Source organism: Ovis aries, chromosome 3 (assembly GCF_016772045.2).
Source record: "Ovis aries strain OAR_USU_Benz2616 breed Rambouillet chromosome 3, ARS-UI_Ramb_v3.0, whole genome shotgun sequence".
Lineage (NCBI taxonomy): Eukaryota > Metazoa > Chordata > Mammalia > Artiodactyla > Bovidae > Ovis > Ovis aries.
Window position 1 is genome coordinate 116,888,267 of NC_056056.1, and position 19,158 is coordinate 116,907,424.

Genomic DNA, 19,158 nt, shown 5'->3' on the forward strand with positions numbered 1-19,158 from the left:
TCAGGTTTTTTGTTTTTTTCCTTCAGGTTTTAATATTTAGCCATTTCTTCCTGATTCTGCCTAATTTTGGTTTTCCCTGCCTGATTCCCTGGTGACTCAGACTGTAAAGAGTCTGCCTGCAATGCAGGAGATCCGGGTTCAGTCCCTGGGTTGGGAAGAACCCCTGGAAATGGCTACCCACTCCAGTATTCTTGCCTGGAGAATTCCATGGACACAGAAGCCTATTGGGCTACAGTCCATGGGAAAGAGTTGGATACAACGGAACTGCTAACACTCTTCCCGTTTCTGAACAAAGGTAAAATGTTTGGCAAATGGGCAGGACTTCACATAGATTCTTATTAAATTTAGCTTATTGTACCATTCCATTGGCATTTAAGAAAAAATATATCCAGACCCAATCACTAAATGTATTTACTGTTCCTGCTGGCTGCAACCTTTATATAATGGCCCTTTAGTTCCTTCTTGAAATTGCTGATGAAACACTTGGGTATAAAAGAGTGAAAAGGAGATCATTAGAAAGCTATAAATTCTAACTGTGAACATTTTGACTTCCTGTTAACTTTAAGCTTTAATTGAACATTCAGTTCTAAGTTTTTATTGAGGGTTGACCTAAGAAGTAGCCCTGCGCAAAAGGCCTCTGTATTTTCTATAAAATTGTATTAGGTAATTCAATATCTCATTTGTAAAAATCCCAGGGGAAATTTCTCCTAGAGCTCACGTGCAGAAAAAAAGTCTCTACCAATGATGGTTGAGCTGGTATGAGTCTCCTTCTGTTTTGATTTCTAAGACACTAAGAGAAAAAATATTACTTGCTCTATTGATATTACTTGCTGTATCTTTTAAAATTTTTTATTTATTGATTTTTTCCCTAACATGCCATGTTAATAATTCTTCATTAACATATATTTTACTTTTTACCAGATATCATGATAAAAAAAAAAGTAGTTGTTCAATCATGTCCAACTTTTGCAACCCGTTGGACTGTAGCTACCAGGCTCCTCTGTCTATGGAATTCTCTAGGTAAGAACAGTGGAGTGGGTAGCCAGATCAAACCCAGGTCTCCTGCACTTCAGGAGGATCCTTTACCATCTGAGCCAGCAGAGAAGCCCAGGTAATCATAATATATCCTTCCTAAATGCAGGTAGAGCATAAATACAAACATACATAATTAAGACATCTTTTCAGGTGTCTTTTCAGATGTTTAAAGGTCCATGCCACAATTTCCTTACTTTTTAAGTAGGACAGTAGGAAATTTTCTCCAGAAGACTTTTATTGAAGTAGTAAGGTTTGCTTCATCTCTTCAAATCACTCTTACAAAATTTGTTCTCAGTTTAGGATGGTACTATGTCCTGAAAATATTCCATATTAATTTTCCCAAATGGTACTTAAAAGTGTAAACTTGATCATTTGCTAACATTTTCTCTTTTGTGGTCCTTCCATTACAGAACAATTTTTTTTTTCCATTAAATACTGCTATCTGCCTGGAATTATTTATATTGAGAAGACTTGTGGATTCACTGTTAGCAGCCCAGGGTTATTGCATTGGATTAACTACTTTGGCTGACAACTGGAAACCCACTGGGTCATGAAATTTCTCACTTAGAGAAGAAAACTACCTTTTGATGAATACCTGATAAATATTAGGTGCTGTTAAAATGTATATAACTTACCTTTAGGTACTTTAAAATAGGTAGTTTATAATGCCTAGTTTGATTTTATAGATATGCAATATTTTACATTACAAATTGAGAAGCCTAAATCAGTCTAGGTGGTCAGCAAACATTATATCAGACAGGTACTCCAGAGGCTGGTTGCACTACAAAAGCTTTTGTTATACCCATCTTAAGGATGTTTTGTTTATTAGCAACAGTTTGTCAGAAATGGATTCTTACTGGCAAAATTAGTGACTTACGAATTAGCATGATAAATGGAACTTAATCAACAAAATTAAAGGTTTTAAATATAAGTAGAATACTAAAGATTCTGTAGATATTTCCCACCTTTGCATGACCAGGTTGCAAAAATCTTAAGGAGGCTCACAGCTTGCACCAAAGGATTAGTGGCGAAAGTGTGATCACTAAAGCTTCTTATTTCCAACTGCCAGTTTAATAGAATTTCTGGTTGTCTGATGCTGACTATAACAAAAATCTTGGCTCTGGAATGTTGTTTCATCTGCCTCAAATAAACCCTTTTTTCAAGGTTTCAGGGTTTGGAACATCTGAATGGACCAAGAACTAGGATGTTATCAAACTTAACAGAAGAGGTTGTATGAGTCTATTAATGCCTTTTTGCTAATAAATGTTTGCTAAAATATGCTTTTCTGGACAGCAGACTTTGCTTTAAAACTTACATAACTGGCATTAGCAATATCATAGGGGGACTGCTAACTCTCTTCAAGTTTCTTCACTAACCACACTTACATACTTTAATTTGTGTGTGACCAAATTATCACAGGATAGTTCGCAACAGACATTTTGCCTCATTTTAATTTTCATTTGACCTCTTAAAATTAGTCCCTACTCGCCTTATTCAGATTAGGAAATTCAGTTTAGGGGTTATTAATCCATTAACTAAATCCTTTTCTACTGACTGGAAAAGGTCAATCTTCATCCCAGTTCCCAAGAAGGGTAGTACTTGAATGTTCTAACCATCGGACAATTGCACTCACCTCCCATGCTAGTAAGGTCATGCTTAAAATCTTATGTGCTAGGCTTCAGCATTACATGAACCAAGAACTTCCAGATGCCCAAGCCGCGTTTCGAAAAGGCAGAAGAACCAGAGATCAAATTGCCAACATTTGTTGGATCATAGAAAAACCAAGGGAATTCCAGAAAAAACATCTACTTCTGTTTCATCGACTATGCTGAAGCCTTTGACTGTGGATCATAACAAACTGCGGAAAGCTCTTAAAGAGATGGGAACTCTTACCTGTCTCCTGAGAAACCTGTATGTGAGTTAAGAAGCAAGTTAGAACTCTGTATGGAACAACTGATTGGCTCAGGACTGAGAAAGGAGTATGACAGGCCTGCCTGCTGTCACACTGTTTATTTAACCTATACACTGAGCTTCCCTGGTGGCTCAGATGGTAAAGAATCTGTCTGCAATATGGGATACCTGGGTTCAATCCCTGGGTTGGGAATATCCCCTGGAGAAGGGAATGGCAATCCACTCCACTATTCTTGACTGGAGAATTCCATGAACATAGGAGCCTGGCGGGCTACAGCCCATGGGGTTGTAAAGAGTTGGACGCAACTGAGCGACTAACACACACTTAGCACGTCATAAGAAATGCTCGGCTGGATGAGTCACAAGCTGGAACCAAGATAGGCAGGAGAAACATCAACAACCTTAGATATGCAGATCATAGCACTCTAACGGCATAAAGCGAAGAGGAACTAAAGAGCCTCTTGGTGAGGGTGAAGGAGGAGAGTGAAAGAGCTGGCTTAAAACTAAATATTAAAAAAACTTAAGATCATGGCATCTGGCCCCATTACTTCATGGCAAATAGAAGGGGAGAAGGTAGAAGTAGTGACAGATTTCCTATTTGGGGGCTCTAAAATCACTGCGGATGCTGACTGCAGCCATGAAATTAGAAGATGACTGCTGCTCAGCAGGAAAGCTACAACAAACTCAGACAGTGTGCTCTGTACAGTCAAGGCTATGGTCTTCCCGGTAGTAATGTAAGGTTGTGAGAGCTGGACTGTAAAGAAGGCCCAGTGCCACAGAATTGATGATTTCAAACTAGGAAGACTCGTGAGGGCTCCTTGGACAGCAAGGATATCAAACCAGTCAATCTTAAGGGAAATCAACCCTGAATATTCATTGGAAGGACTGATGCAGAAGCTGAAGCTCCAGTATTTTGGTTACCTGATGCAAACAGCCAACTCACTGGAAAAGTCCCTGATGCTGGGAAAGATTGAAAGCAGAAGGAGAAGAGGATGTCAGAGAATGAGATGGCTGGATGGCATCACCGACGCAATGGACACGAACCTGGGCGAACTCTGGGAGATAGTGAGGGCCAGGGCGGCCTGGCATGGTGCAGTCCATGGGGTCACAAAGAGTTGGACATGACTGGGTGACTGAACAACAACAATCTATTAAATCCATGGATATTGAGTGGTAGAGTCTGACGTGTCTGATTCCATTGAGCCTGCAGTCTGCCAGATAAATTCCCAGATCACTGCAAGGAATGGCGGAGTGATTATTAAATGCCAACAGCTCTGTTCCCTATAAACGTATGGGTTAAATGAAGGTTCTTTTGCCCTTTTTGACAGATAGCTTAAATAAAGTCAACTAAATATTGATTTAATATAAGTTTTCTGTAGCTTTATGTAAATACATTTACTATGAATATATTTTTAGTTCTTTTAAAAATATATATACTCTTCCTTTGATCTACCCAATACATTCAGAGAAATCATAAATTCACACAGTGAGGCACAGATTACTTTGTGACATAATTGCATGACCTAGCTTTAGAGTTCTCCCCTAGAAAACTTGACTATGTAATTATCAGTTGAAACATGCTTTGAAAAAGTCCTACTTATCTAAAGGTCAATAGAAAGCTCATCTTACAGCATTGTTGCATAGAAAAAAGTAAATGAAATGGTAATTTTAGAATTGGAATGCTGAAGGGATATAAAATATTCATGGATTGGTGATTTTGATGTACATGAGAGATCAGCAGAGTTGAATAATTTGGGGTTCTATAAAACTACTAGTCAGGCCCCCAAAAATGCAAGATATACAGAAGAATTTATTCCATGGCTATAAACAACATATCACATTTCAAATGCATTTATTTTGGATATTATGTCCTTAGCAGAAATCACTATGACCACAAAGAACACAAATCTAATTTATTTTTTTAAACCTTAAGTTCATAGAAGACAGATCCCAGATGAAAAGAAAAGCAAGCTTTGATATTTTCTATTCATACTTCTGAAATTTTTGCTTTTGGGTTATTATTTTCAATTTAAGTAGAAGGGAAGAATTATGCATTTCACATGAAGCCATTTCATTAACAACTCATTATTACATGTGGAGGTAATGGCACCCAAAGAATATGAGGCTATGAAAAAAGGTATGTTCATACTTTTAACTTCATGTGAAAACTAAGATAAATATAATGAACAGACACTTGCACTTTTTTTTTTTTTTTTTCCGGAAAGGGGCTAATATATTTTTATTTTACCGTAGCTGTTTACTTGGCTTAAAGAATTACCTGTTCATTAGCCTTTTCCATGTGTGTTAGTATTATACATATTAAAGCCATCCTTCCTCTATAATTAAAATGAAAAATAAATAGGGTAAAAGTTCTAGCTTTATTTTTTAAATGTATATTTGCTTACAGTAACTTTGAATAACTCAATGGACATGAATTTGAGCAAACTCCAAGATTAAAAATGAATTTGAGCAAATTCATTCATATCTCTGATGAAGGACAGGGGAGTCTGGTGTGCTGCAGTCCATGGGGTTGCAAAGAGTCCGACACTACTCAGCGACTGAACAACAACAAACTTTGAATAAAAGGACTTGAAATTATGTTCTTTTAAGTATTAATTCAATTAGAGTATTATGTGGGGAAAATTCTACTAGCTGGAATAATATCTTGGGATGATTTTCCCAGGAGGTCCTCTTTATCCCTGAACAAGACAAAATGAGAAATCAAAGCTATAAAATTATCTCTTTTGTAGGTCTGATATCCATCAATGCTTAGGAAGTTGTTTGGACACAAAATAAAGATTTGCTCTAGGATTTTCAATACTGATTCAATAACAGTGGTGGGGGGAGGGGAGGATGTACTCAGAGTGAAAAACCTCTGATTATGTTATGAACATACCACTCCATTCACTGATAGCAGCTGGTCTCCTCTCTTGAGGCCTCCGTGTCTTTCAGCCACCCCTCCAGGAATGATGCGAGAGATATAAATGGGAGAATTTTGCTCCTTTCCTCCCATCACGTTAAAACCAAGGCCTTCATCTGTCTTTGGCAGTTCGACTACCCGAGGGTGGGAATGGCCTTCACTAGCTGCAAAAGCTGCAACTGTAGCCTGAAAGAAAAGATGATCATTTGGTGATAAAACGAGGGAAATACGGCTATTCACACGATTTGCTGTGCGTAGACCAGGCAACTCCTCCTATTTTATAGCATTCTCCTGTGAAAGAAAGAATACAAAAGGGAGGGGGCTTTCTTCATTTAGATGTCCTTTTTAATTCCTTTCTTTGGCAAAGCTCAGCCCAACTATTTCCACCTTTCTACATCTTACCCATTATGGCAAAGTTTTCCCTTTTTCATAAAGATCTTTCCCAGAGACCTTGGTTAGATGCGATTCCTCCTATCCTTGGATTCCAAATAGCTTTGGTGCTTTAATACCTACACAGAGTCCATAAACTATAATTATTGTCTATATTATGTACATGTTGACCACCAGCACCTTAAGGGCTGAGACTGCGGCTTCCACTTTTTTGCATTACACAGTCTAACTTGGTGCTTGTGCATGCATGAAGTAGCTTCAATCGTGTCTGACTCTGTGACCCTATGGTCACACATGGGGTTCTCTAGGCAAGAATACCGGAGTGGATTACCATGCCCTCCTCCAGAGGATCTTTCTGATCCAGGGATAGAACCTGCATCTCTTACATTTCCTGAATTGGTGGCTGGTTCCTTTACCACTAGCGACACCTGATAAATGTTCATAAATATTTACTCAATACACCAAGGAGCACTTGTATATATATTATATATATATATATACAATATATATATATACACATACATATATATTTGCACATATATGTATGTGTATACATATACATGTATCCTGGTGAATACATCTAGAATTTTGCTATTGCGAAACCACTGGCTTAGCAAATTTAGCACTTTTTTCCTAAATTGAAAATGCCTAAAAGAAAAAAAAGCTAAAATAAAGTAATAGAGTCAAACAGATTATAATTATGTCACATCAGTATTCCATATTATTATGAGAGGTCCTCTTATCTGGCACAGATTTTCCCCCCTATATTTAAAATTAATATTTCAACTACTCTAGCAATGTAGGTAAAATGAGAAGTCCATGGTTTTATACCTAGATGTACAAAATACAATTTAATATGGACATAAGTTTATTTTAAAACTCATATATATTAGTTTTAAAAAATAAGTTAAAGAAACAACTTACCATTAGTTTTCACCCCCTCCCTTCCATGGAAATAAAGTAAGAATATTGCCTGCTTCTTATTTTCCACCTCCAGTAACCTGCCTTAACCACAGCTGGTTAGATGTCTATTATAAAGCGATTTACTCAACACTATGAAAATACTGATTCCCAACAACTGTACGTTCTTTTTCACACACAGCGTTAACACATCAACTTAGCATTATGCTACTGTCTGCATTTAGTGAAAGATAGTGAATGAAATGGAAATAATGGCTTGTTTTTAGCTACATGCATTTGCTCATGCAAACCCTGTTGTCATGCATAGGTTTTAATGGCTGACATGGATGCAATGCAGACAGCCCAGAAACAACCAGAAAATATTGTGCTATTGCAACATTATGCTGCTATCCTGCTGTTCTACATGAATAAGAAATGAGAATGGTAAAGTACTGCATAATTCACATTCCCCTTAATTAAACCATGTAGGGATCATTTTTCTGTGTGTGTTTCACTTCAGTACAAGCAAAGCATGATGTAATGATAATAATACCCTTTTTGTGTCTGGGTTAAAAAAAATTAAAAAACAAAAATGAAAAAAATAGTCACAAGTCTACAGTGTTCAGTTACAGAATGAAAACTTAAAAGTCAGGAAAGAAAGTAAGAGGTGATGTAACACAAAAGAATTAAATGGAAAATTCTAATTATTTCCAACTGTTATTTCTTATATATTATTAGAAAGAGAAAAGCTTTTAAAAAGCAAATGTATATCTACTATAACACTTCTGCACTTATAAAATAAGAACTGCACTAGTGATTTTAGGTTAAAACTGTCATTTCCTATGGTCTATTTTCCATATAATCTCACGATCCGACTGTTGTAACATTTTCATTCGTAGGGTCTCTGCAATCTCTGGATTGGAGTCTTTCAAGAGCAAATGTAGTCTCTACCACAACAGCCGACAAGCCTTCCCTTTAGGTCAATATCATATGCTTTCAGCTGCTCTGCTGAGTAGTACATGGAACAATCCTGCATCAGTGGGTATCAGGTGAGTTCTTGCCATGTCTAGCTTGAGTCAAACCTTTAGACTTGTGCAAATAAATTTCCATGCACTGAATAGTGAACAGGTTCTTTTGGATCAGAAGAATGTGTCAGAAAACCAAGAAGTATTTCATACGATGAACCAGTAGATTTGCTTGTGCCAAATGAACATTTAGCGACTTTAATGAAATCATTCTCCTTTCTTAAGCTACAGAAGCAGCAGAAACGTTCAATTTTTCCATTAGGATTTTTACCTGGGAAGTAGTACTGGTTCTAGACTCTGGGCTGCCACTGATGTCTAAATTCTCTTACAGTGTACACACGAGAATACCTGAAACACACACGCGCACAATCAATTACTAGATCACTGGGGTTAAGTATATTTTTAAAGTTACTCAAGTCTTACCTTTGCTGTGGCCCTGGCACGGAATTCAGGACAGCCATTAACAGTTATCGTTTCATGCATATATTGATACACCTAAAATGTTCACATAAAAAAAATGTGTAAGAACATTAAGAATATCAATTCTTTCATTGCAGATAGGACAATATATTTTCATTGTTAAGACAGAAATTCCCTATCTCAAAGTGAAACAGGTCTGGATCAATTATCCTGATGATTTGATCCAAAAATCCCTCCTAGTTTTTTGGATGGGTTGGAGGAGGTTGCTGTAGAAAAGATAAGGCAATCATTTTTACTCAGAAGTTTTAAATTTGGCATTCCTTGTTTATCAAGTAATAAAACTTTAATATCTGGTTTTATAAAAAACCCTTTGGTAAAAATTTTTACCATTATTTACAGTTCTAGCTCTCAAATATGTAATAAAAATGATGTATATAGTTCTTTCCTGAATCTAGGTGATACTTTAAAAATAGTTTTTAAAATTAATATTCCACAACACTGAGATTACAGTATCTTTTCCTTGAACACTGGAAGGTATGCATGTTGGAATGTGTTACTGATACACAGTCATAATTTGTAAGTACAGAGATTCAGGAGCAAAGACAAGTAAAATAAGAGATTCTCAGAACTGGTATACAGAACAACATATCCACTACCGGTTCATGTTAACACTTAGGTGAAACAGAAAGAATGGAGGGTAAAATCTGAGTCTAGAATGATGTTAACAGTAAGCATACAGGTTTTGCTGACTAGTGGATCTGTGTTTGAGCCTTTTAATATAATTTGGGAACTATGAGGTCTTGGTTGAACCACTTTACCCCTTTGATTCTTTTTGTCCATCTGAAAAATAAGTAAATAATTATTTTGTATGGTTTCTTTTACTGAAATAACACTCTGAGAACGCCAACCCCAACAGGTACTTCTTAGACAGAACGTATTATTACTAAGTATGATTCTAGACACAGCTACAGAGACTGTTGAAACGTAACAGAAATATTGTTTTTCCTCTAAACTACCAGGGATGGGGTTAGGAAATCAGTTGCTAAAATATATTGCTTAATTTTAAATAAACTGAAGTGTAGAAGATGACTTTCAAAGTACAGTTTGAAGAAGATGTTTTGAAAAATAACATGATTAACTATTCTTGATTATATGCTCATTTTAAAGATTTAAATAATAAATCTTCCCATGGTGAGAACTGTTCATGCATGCCACATCAAGCCTCTCATTTAAGTTGCTAAAGTAAGAGTCCTGTCTTTTTCATACTCCCAGCTTAGGTCTGTTCCTGGATTCAGTGTCCTCAAAGTGGCACCTCCCTCTTCCCACGGTGGTTCAGACAGTAAAGAAGCTGCCTGCGAAGCAGGAGACCCGAGTTTGATCCCTGGGTCAGGAAGATCCCCTGGAGAAGGAAATGGCAACCCACTCCAGTATTATTGCCTGGCAAATCCCATGGACAGAGAAGCCTGGCAGGCTACAGTCCATGGAGTTGCAGAGTTGGATACAACTGAGCGACTAAGTACAGCACAGCAAAGCACAAAGGTAAAAGTCCATTTGGTATTACACTGGAGTGTATTTCAGGAGTGACCCACCATAAGCTATACCAATGAAAGATGAAATAGGAAAATTTAAATTGAATATTTATTTTCTTTTCTATTAATCTTACTTTATATGCTTAAGTTAAAAGTTATTAAGGTCAACTCAAAAGTTGATTAATTCAACAACTATTCATTGAGTGTCTGGGACTAATTTCCCAACATTTTTTATTGGCTCCTTTCTCAAATAGATTTGGTTGAATTCCCCACTAATGCTGATTCATCTTCCCCGGGTACCATATTTAAGGAGAAGAAAGACAAAGCAGTCTGGACTAGAAGGGCAGGAGGACTACTCAGAATCTACCTTTTATCTTGCACTTCCACTAAACAACCATGGTATCCAATTTCTGTAGGAAATCTAAACAGGGAGGAGCACAGTTCTCTGAAGAGCATTTTGTGGAACTGGGACCTGTTAATGCAAATTCTTCAGATTATCAAAATAGCTGCTATACGTGTTTCCATGCTACTTCCTAGACAGTATATCATTTTGTTTTGTAGAAATAGCCCTTCCACAAATGCCGCTTATTTGCTCTTACAGCCTATTTAAGAGGAAGATTTTCTCTAGCCTGTTTCACTTGTTAAAACTCCCTCAAATTTGACCCCTTTGCTCCATCCTGACTTACTATCTGTTGCTCAAAGCACTGCATTAATGTCAACTGGGTCTTTTCATCAACAAAGCACTATGGCCTTTAGTTATCATTACCAACCAGACCATGCTGCTTCGGTGCTCCTGGCTGCCTGCTGCCCTTACAGTAAAGGTTGTTAAATGCTCATAGAAGTCCAGCTAGCAGAACAATGCAGAGCCCAGTCTGCTCTCTTTAGTCTTGTTTTCCTACTTCCTTTCTTCCTCTCTGAGCAGTAACCAAACGTTAAGCTTATCACCCCCTCTGAGTTGTTCAGGCCTTTGCGCATGCTGTGTGTTCTGTCTGGAATGCCCTTCCATCAGGAAGACTCTCATTTATCTTACTTTAATACAATCAACAGACTCAATGCAACTCTTATCAAAATTCCAAAGACATTTTTCATAAAAATAGAACACAATCCTAAAATTTATATGGAACCACAAAAGACCTTGAATAGACAAAGCAATCTTGAAAAAGGAGAACGAAGCTGGAGGCATCATCCACCTTGGTTTCCAACTATATTACAAAGCTGTAGTGACCAAAACTGTATGGTGTTGACATAAAAACAGACATAGATCAATGAGACAGAATGGAGAGCCCAGAAATAAACCTGTATGTGTACGGTCAATTAATTTATGATAATGGAAATAAGAATACACAATAGAGAAAGGACAGTCTTACAAATAAATCCTGTTGAGAAAACTGGATAGCCACATGCAAAAGAATGAAACTTAAACAATTATCTTAGACCGTACACACAAATTTATTGAAAATGGATTAAACACTTGAATGTTAGACCTAAAACCATGAAACTCAAAGAAGAAAACATAGGTGGTAAGCTTCTTATTAGTGATCTCAGAGATAATTTTTGGATCTGACTCTAAAAGCAAAGGTAACAAAAGCAAGCATAAACAAATGAGACTACATCAAATTAAAAAGCTTTTGCACAGCAAGGAAAGCCATCAACAAAATGCAAAAGCAACTTACCGAATGGGAGAAAATATTTGCAAATCACGTATCTGATAAGAGGATAATATTCAAAATATACGAATTCATACAACTCAACAGCAAAAACAAAACAATCTAATTTAAAAATGGGCAGGGTATCTGAATGGACATTTTTCCAGAGAAGACGTACAGACGGCCAACAGGCACATGAAAAGAAGCTCAACATCACTAACACATCACTGATCATCAGAGGATGCAAATCAAAACCATAATGAGATATCATCTCACACCTGTTAGAATGGCTATTACCAAAAAGAGAAGAAATAGCAAGAGTTGGAGAGGATGTGGAGAAAAGAAAACCCCCATGCATTGTTGATGCAATTGTAAATTACTGTCAAGTGAAAGTGAAGTCGCTCAAGTCATGTCCCACTCTTTGCAACCCCATGGACTGTGGCCCACCAGGCTCCTCCATCCATGGGATTTTCCAGGCAAGAGTACTGGAGTGGGTTGCCATTGCCTTCTCCAGAGGATCTTCCTGACCCAGGGATTGAACCTGGGTCTCTCGCACTGCAGGCAGATGCTTTACCGTCTGAGCTACTAGGGAAGTCCTATTAGTGTAACCACTATGGAAAATATTGTGGAATTTCCTCAAAAAATTAAAAATAGAACTATATTATGATCCAGTAATTGCACTTCTGGGTATTTAGCCAAAGAAAATGAAAACACTGACTCAAAAAGATAAATTCACACACATATCTATATATGCACATATATGCAATATGTTCATTGCACCATTAGTTAGGAGAGCCAAGGCCTGGCATGCTGTGATTCATGGGGTCGCAGAGTCGGACACAACTGAACTGAACTGAACTGAACTGAAGGTATAGAAACAAACTAAGTAGACATCAATGGATAAACAGGCAACAGAATACTAGTCAGCCAAAGAATAAAATCTTGCAGTTTGTAATAAAGTATATGGATCCTGAAGGTGTTATGCTAACTAAAATAAGTCAGACAGAGAAAGATAAATACCATATGATCTCACTTATATGTGGCATGTAAAAAAAAACAAACAACAAAACAAGCAAACAAATAGAACCAAGCTCATACATACAGAAAACAGATTGGTAGTTGCCAGAGAGGGGGGTTGGGGTGGGCAAAAAGGTACAAACTTCAGTTATAAAATCAGTCATGGGAATACAGTGGACAGCAAGGTCACTGCAGTTAACAGTACTGTGTATATACACGTGCTTAGTCATGTCTGACTCATTGTGACACCATGGAGCTATGTATTGTACATTTGAAAGTTGCTAAGAGAGTAGATCATAAAAGTCCTCCTCACAAGGAAAAAAAGAAAAAAAAATTGTAACTATTCACAGTTATGGATGCTAACTAGACTTACTGTGGTGATTATTTCACAGTGTAGACAAATATTGAATTGCTATGTTGTACATTTGAAACTAATACATGTCAATTATATTTCAACAAAAAATAAAAGGAGGAAATTTGAAGCACAAAAGCAAAAAATAATTTTCTAAGAGTCTGAGATAAATACAAATTAAGAATAATTATCCTTAACAGCCCAGTTTGAATTGTGAATTTAAAAACGGGCTATACAAGAAGTAGTGTGTATAGATAACTGCACAAGCTCTGGAGGAAACAAACCCTAAGCCTTGATCAGTTACTTGATTTCTCTGGGCTCAATTTTTAGTTTGAAAAATGTGCTTAAAGCAGCAACTAACTTGTAGTTCTTCTGTTGTGAAGATTCAAAGAGATAAGAGCTGTCCATGGGATATAGTAAATGCATAAAAAATTAATTACTATTATTACTATTTAATGTTTCCCAATGTATTTGACCCTGGGAACTTTGAGGAAGAATCTTCTAGGACTAGGAGGCTTTGAACACTTTTAGGAAGAATTGATCAAGACTGGTTCTCGACTAGGGACAATTTTGCCCCCACCTCCAGGAGACACTGAGCAATGTCTGGAGACATCTTGGGTTGTTACAAATGGGGAGAGTGATGGTGTTGTTGGCCTCTAGTATGTACAGGCCTGGGATGCTGCTAAACAGCCTACAATGGTCAGGGTAGCCTGCCCCCACTCCAGTAATGAATTACCTACCAAAATGTCAATGAAGCTGAGATTAGAAAACCCTGAACTAATAAACAGAGGTACCTATTTTCTTTTGATATGTAATAATTAGTGAGCTGGAAAATATAACTTGTATAACACTGAGTAAAGGGTCTTATAAATGTCCAATAAATAAGTTTTGGAGTCAAATATCAAGTGTAAGCATTTTATATCTATGAGTTCATTTCATTCTCACAACTTGTGGTTCAGGCATCCTGCACACAAGAAAACAGCCGTGGAGATGGCAACATGCCCACAATCACACAGCTAGTCAGTGGTCAGTTTGGTACAGAAATTTATATCTAACTGCCTCCCAAATATTTCCTCTTTTAACCACATCAGGTCTTCTTATATTGAGACAACATCAGACCACTACTATTTTGACAGCATGTGTTGAAACAGATGTGCAGATGTCACAAGTTCTTATATTCAGAATAAAAGTTTCTGAATTTTTTATGCTTATACCACTAAACAAGTGGTAGCCGTAAATTTACAATACAGTTCTGAAAACAACAAATATATCACTCCAAATGAAAGTGAAACAGCATTTTAATCCTCTTTTCTGGTTATAACATACTAAGTGAAATCGAGTATTGCTGTCAGCTTTCATCCTGTAAAATACAATAGAGTCTGACTACTTGGCTTTCAAAAGTGAGCTATAAAGGTCATGTTCTAAGTCAAAGCCTGGAGACATTAATCATTTTTTCATTAGCTGTGTCATCTTATGAATGTTTCTTAGCCTTTTATTTCCTAAGGGGCAAAACCTATCCCTGCCTATCTTACTTTTCAGGGACAATTGTAAAAGTATAAATTTTTGAAGAAAGTTGTTATGGAAAGCTAAAGTAGTTTCCAGATACTCTGAGAAAGTTTCTGAAGGGAAAACAGAAAACTGTTGTATGGGCTTCTTCAAGGGACACTGGATGGGGCTTATGGTCCTCTGAATCTTTTGGGCCCCCAAACGTTTGGCAAACTTCACCTACACTATTTCTAAGCATATTCTATTGGATATGATACATTTAATTCCTAGTGAAAAGTCAAATGATTTATAAAAACTCTTCCTACAGAGTTTTACATTTTAATCAATAATTCCCTAACCTTGAGTAAATCCCACAAATTCAACAAGCATTTTGTATATTTAGAACCTATTCCGCTGTGCTGTGCCGTGCTTAGTTGCTCAGTCGTGTCTGACTCTGTGCAACCCCATGGACTGTAGCCCACTAGGCTCCTCTGTCCATGGGATTCTCTGGGCCAGAATATTGGAGTGGGTTGCCATGTCCTCCTCCAGGGATCTTCCCAACCCAGGGATTGAACCCAAGTCTCCCGCATTGCAGGCAGAGCCACCAGGAAAGCCCAGAATCTATTCTAACATACTGAAAATAGATAAATAGAGATTAATTCAATAAAAGCACTAGAAGTGTAGTGAGTTGGTTCAAAAAGACTCATTCATTAATTCATTCAGCTAATATTCACTTATGGGCTATTCTACTCAGTATGTTAGGCATATGGGTCAAAATATGAAAAAAAAATACTGACTTTCTAAAATTTTGAGCTAATATTAATGTTTACCATAGAGGGGCTATTTTAAAATATTTTAAGTGAAAAGTTTAAATTTTAATTTTTCTTTATATTTAAAAGTGGATAGTTTACTTTTTCTGGACAGAAAAAATGTCTCTGAGAGAATAACAAATGCAAACATAGCAAAAACTTCTCTTGTGTACCAAGTTTACAGTTCCCATTTAGACAGAATTAAAGCAAATAGCTAAAATTCAAGTGCAAGAGGATTTTTGCCTCTGAGCTTTCATTTATCATAGACTATGTAGACAGTATCAATATGAACTTTACACTGAATCATTGTTCTTGATCTTGAAAACTCTGATTGGTACAGAGATATAGGAAAGGGATGACAACTCTATATCATGAGTTTCTTGTTCGCAGTCCCTTTTCTATGTGACTTTGAGGAACATACTATCTATGAATCTTACTCTTCTACTATGTAAAACACTATCTTCAACAGTTAGCCAAAGAAGAAAAAGTTATGTGGCTTCATGAACCATGACATCTTATTCTTATACTTTTATTGTAACAGCTGCCACATTTTTATTATTACTATTACATGCATGTCTAAGATTCAGTTGGAAAGATGCCGTTAGAGTTTAGCTGCTTGGCCAGCAAGTATAGAAAAACTTCTGAGTTCAAAACTAGATTCTGATTGTTATCTTCTGCTCTTGCAGACAGTTTTATTGACTTGTGCATTTGGATGTTATATTAAAGTTGTTACATGAGACAGACACAAGGTAGGCTCACCTTACGCAGGCCCTATTTTCAACCCCCTCCTCCCAGCACTGACTAGACACAGGACCCAGTTCTGTCCAGTGAGAATTCAACCGGAAGTAGATGAGAGGTTTCTGCGAAAGTGTTGCTGTCTTGGTACAAGTAGTGTCCTTTTTTCTTCCTCTGTTTCTTGTCTGAGTGAATATTATCAGCTGTGATAGCAACCTTTAACTGCAAGAGAAAGGCCAACAAAACCTACAGATATCAGCTCTGATCACATGAGACTCCTGAATCTCTGTGATCAGCTGCCTACTCTCAACTTCTTGTGATGAAGAAACACAGTCTTATTTGTCTAAGCCACTCACATTGGATTTTATGCTATTTTCAGCCAAGAGAATTCCTCATTGCTATATTATTCAAGTAAATGTTATATGTAACTATGCTATATTTGGAGTCTGTTTTCTTCTAGCCTCTTCCAATTCCAAAAGTTGCAAGTTTTGTTAGAAAGCAAAGTAAATTTGTTAATATGAGGGTTTAGAAACTAAGAGTAAAGAATAAAAATATAGTTAAAAATGCAGAAATTAACTAGGAAAATGAAAAGACAAGATGACTGAGAGGAAATGTTTGCAAAATACATAGCTAAAAATGGCCTCCTATCCAGAATATATAAAGAGCTCTCCAAAGTCAATAACAAGAAAACAATCCAATTAAAAACTGGGTAAAATATAGTTTTGCTTAGGATTTCAGACTTTCACTGCTGTAGCCCAGATTCAATCCTTGGTTGGGGAACTAAGATTCCATAACCCTCCCAGCAAGTCCAAAAAAAAAAAAAGGGTAAGGTATCTGAACAGGCATGTCATCAAGGAAGATACATGAGTGGCAACTATGAAAACATAGTCAACATCATTAATCACTAGGAAATTCAAATTAAAACCATAGTTAGATCCATGCACACACTTACTAAAATGTTGAGATTTTAAAAAATTCTGACAATAACTAGTGTGGCAAGAGTGTTACATAACTAGAACTCTTGTACATTGCTAGTGGGAATTGGAAATGCCACATCCTCCTGAGAAAACAAAATAATAGTTTTCTATAAATTTAAACCTAATCTTGTAAGATTCATTACCTACATTTAGCTATTTATCCAAGATAAATAAAAATGCAAATTCATATAAAAATGAGATGCAAGCACGCTTTATTCATAATCACCACAAACTGGTAACAACTCAATAGCCTTCAAAGGTAGATGCGTAATCAAATGGAAACACACCATACAATGGAATACTGCTGGGCAATAAAAAGGAGCAAGCTATTCATACATGCAACCATGTGGATGAATCTCAACTGCATGTTGCTTAGTGAAAGAAGCCAGACTCTCTAATGATTTCATTTATATGACACTCAGGAAAAGGCAAAATAATAAATAAGGTCAGAAAACAGATCAAAGGTTGTCAGTAGCTGGGGGTGGGAATAGATTGACTATCAGGCATGAGAAAATTGGGGGGGTGTTAGAACTGTTCTAATACCTTGATATAGGTTATGGTTAAGATGACTACATGGGATTATTAAAGCTCTGAAACTCTTCACTGAAAAGGGGAAGTATCACTTTATGGCAATTATATGACTGACTTTTAAAAAGGCAGAAAATATTTCTTGAGAGATGAAAAGATTCAGAAACTTAACTGTTATTTTGGAAACTAAAAATAAAGACTTCAAAAAACAAAAACCTACATATATTTAAAGTGAAAGTCGCTCGGTCATGTCCAACTCTTTGCAACCCAATGGGCTATACATATACAGTCCATGGAATTGTCCAGGCCAGAATACTGGAGTGGGTAGCCATTCTTTCCTCCAGGGGATCTTCCCACCCCAGGGATCAAATCCAGCTCTCCCATATTGCAAGCGGATTCTTCACCGTCTGAGCCACCAGGGAAGCCCTACGTATATTTAAGAAAGTATTTATTATAATATGATGACATTGGCCCCCATTCCTTAAAATTTATAAATGTGGAAAGCAACGCATACTTTAATGAATGGCAATATCTCTTTCAAACATAGAATACTCCAGTGCATTATTACAGACAAGCTAACTACTAAAATGTCAATAGAATTATAGTCAAGATTAAATAAACTCCTCCATATCAGTGACTGGAAATGAAAATGACATTAAACCTCAAGAGGGAGAAAAGTAAGAAGACATACGATCAGATTACAGAAAATGAATGAAAAAAGTCTAAATGGGAAAAACAAGGCCCCAAACCTACCATATTATCGTGTTCATTAAAGCTTGTTAAATGTAGGTTTTTATTAAAAAGCAAGCAGGAAAGAAAAAATGCCATGTGAGTATTGAGACTGATACTTATATCTACAGCTATCTATGATTTTTAAATGAATTTCTTGATTTTTCAGAATTGGAAACTCAGATAAGAGTTGAATAAAGAAAAATTATTTGATGTGGACTCTGATTTTAAAATATTAAATACTTTCATAACATTAAAAGTGAAGGTTGAGATCCCTCATGTTCTTATATAATTAAAGGTCACCTAGGTTTTTGGACAACATTCACAATGCTAAGCCAGTGTATTTATCGAAATATAAACTCAGCAGTTTTTATTTTAGTATATTTTAGGTCAAGGGAGGTATTAATATATAAAACAAATCTGTGTGGCTCTAAATTTAATTGCATTTAATGGAGTCCATGCATACAGAAATCAAGTGCCCTGATGTGAATAAGTATACTGTACTAGATGTGACTAGAATAAAATAGAAATAGATTATTATGTCATCAAATACATGGTCTACTTATTTTAGGAGCTTTTGTAGAAATAATTTCAGATCAATTGAAAGTGGCCCATCTATTAAGGAGGAGATATTTTTTAAAATATCTAATTTTTGTCTAGAATTTTTTCTTTCATTTGGGAAAAACAGCACCCATAATTAAATTTTACACATTTAAATCTATAGCTATCCATGCACAGATATAGTCCCCA

The 19,158-nt window shown here is 36.4% G+C and overlaps 1 protein-coding gene across 1 annotated transcript in view; it reads right to left on the bottom strand.

Annotated features, from left to right (window-relative positions):
* LIN7A (lin-7 homolog A, crumbs cell polarity complex component) overlaps positions 1-19,158 on the bottom strand; it is a 158,512-nt gene that overhangs the window by 51,239 nt on the left and 88,115 nt on the right. The window contains exons 3-4 of the mRNA XM_004006220.5: positions 8,605-8,676; positions 5,843-6,052 (exon numbers count right to left, since the gene is read on the bottom strand). Coding sequence (XP_004006269.1) covers positions 5,843-6,052; positions 8,605-8,676 — 282 coding nt within the window. The remainder of the gene's footprint in view (positions 1-5,842; positions 6,053-8,604; positions 8,677-19,158) is intronic.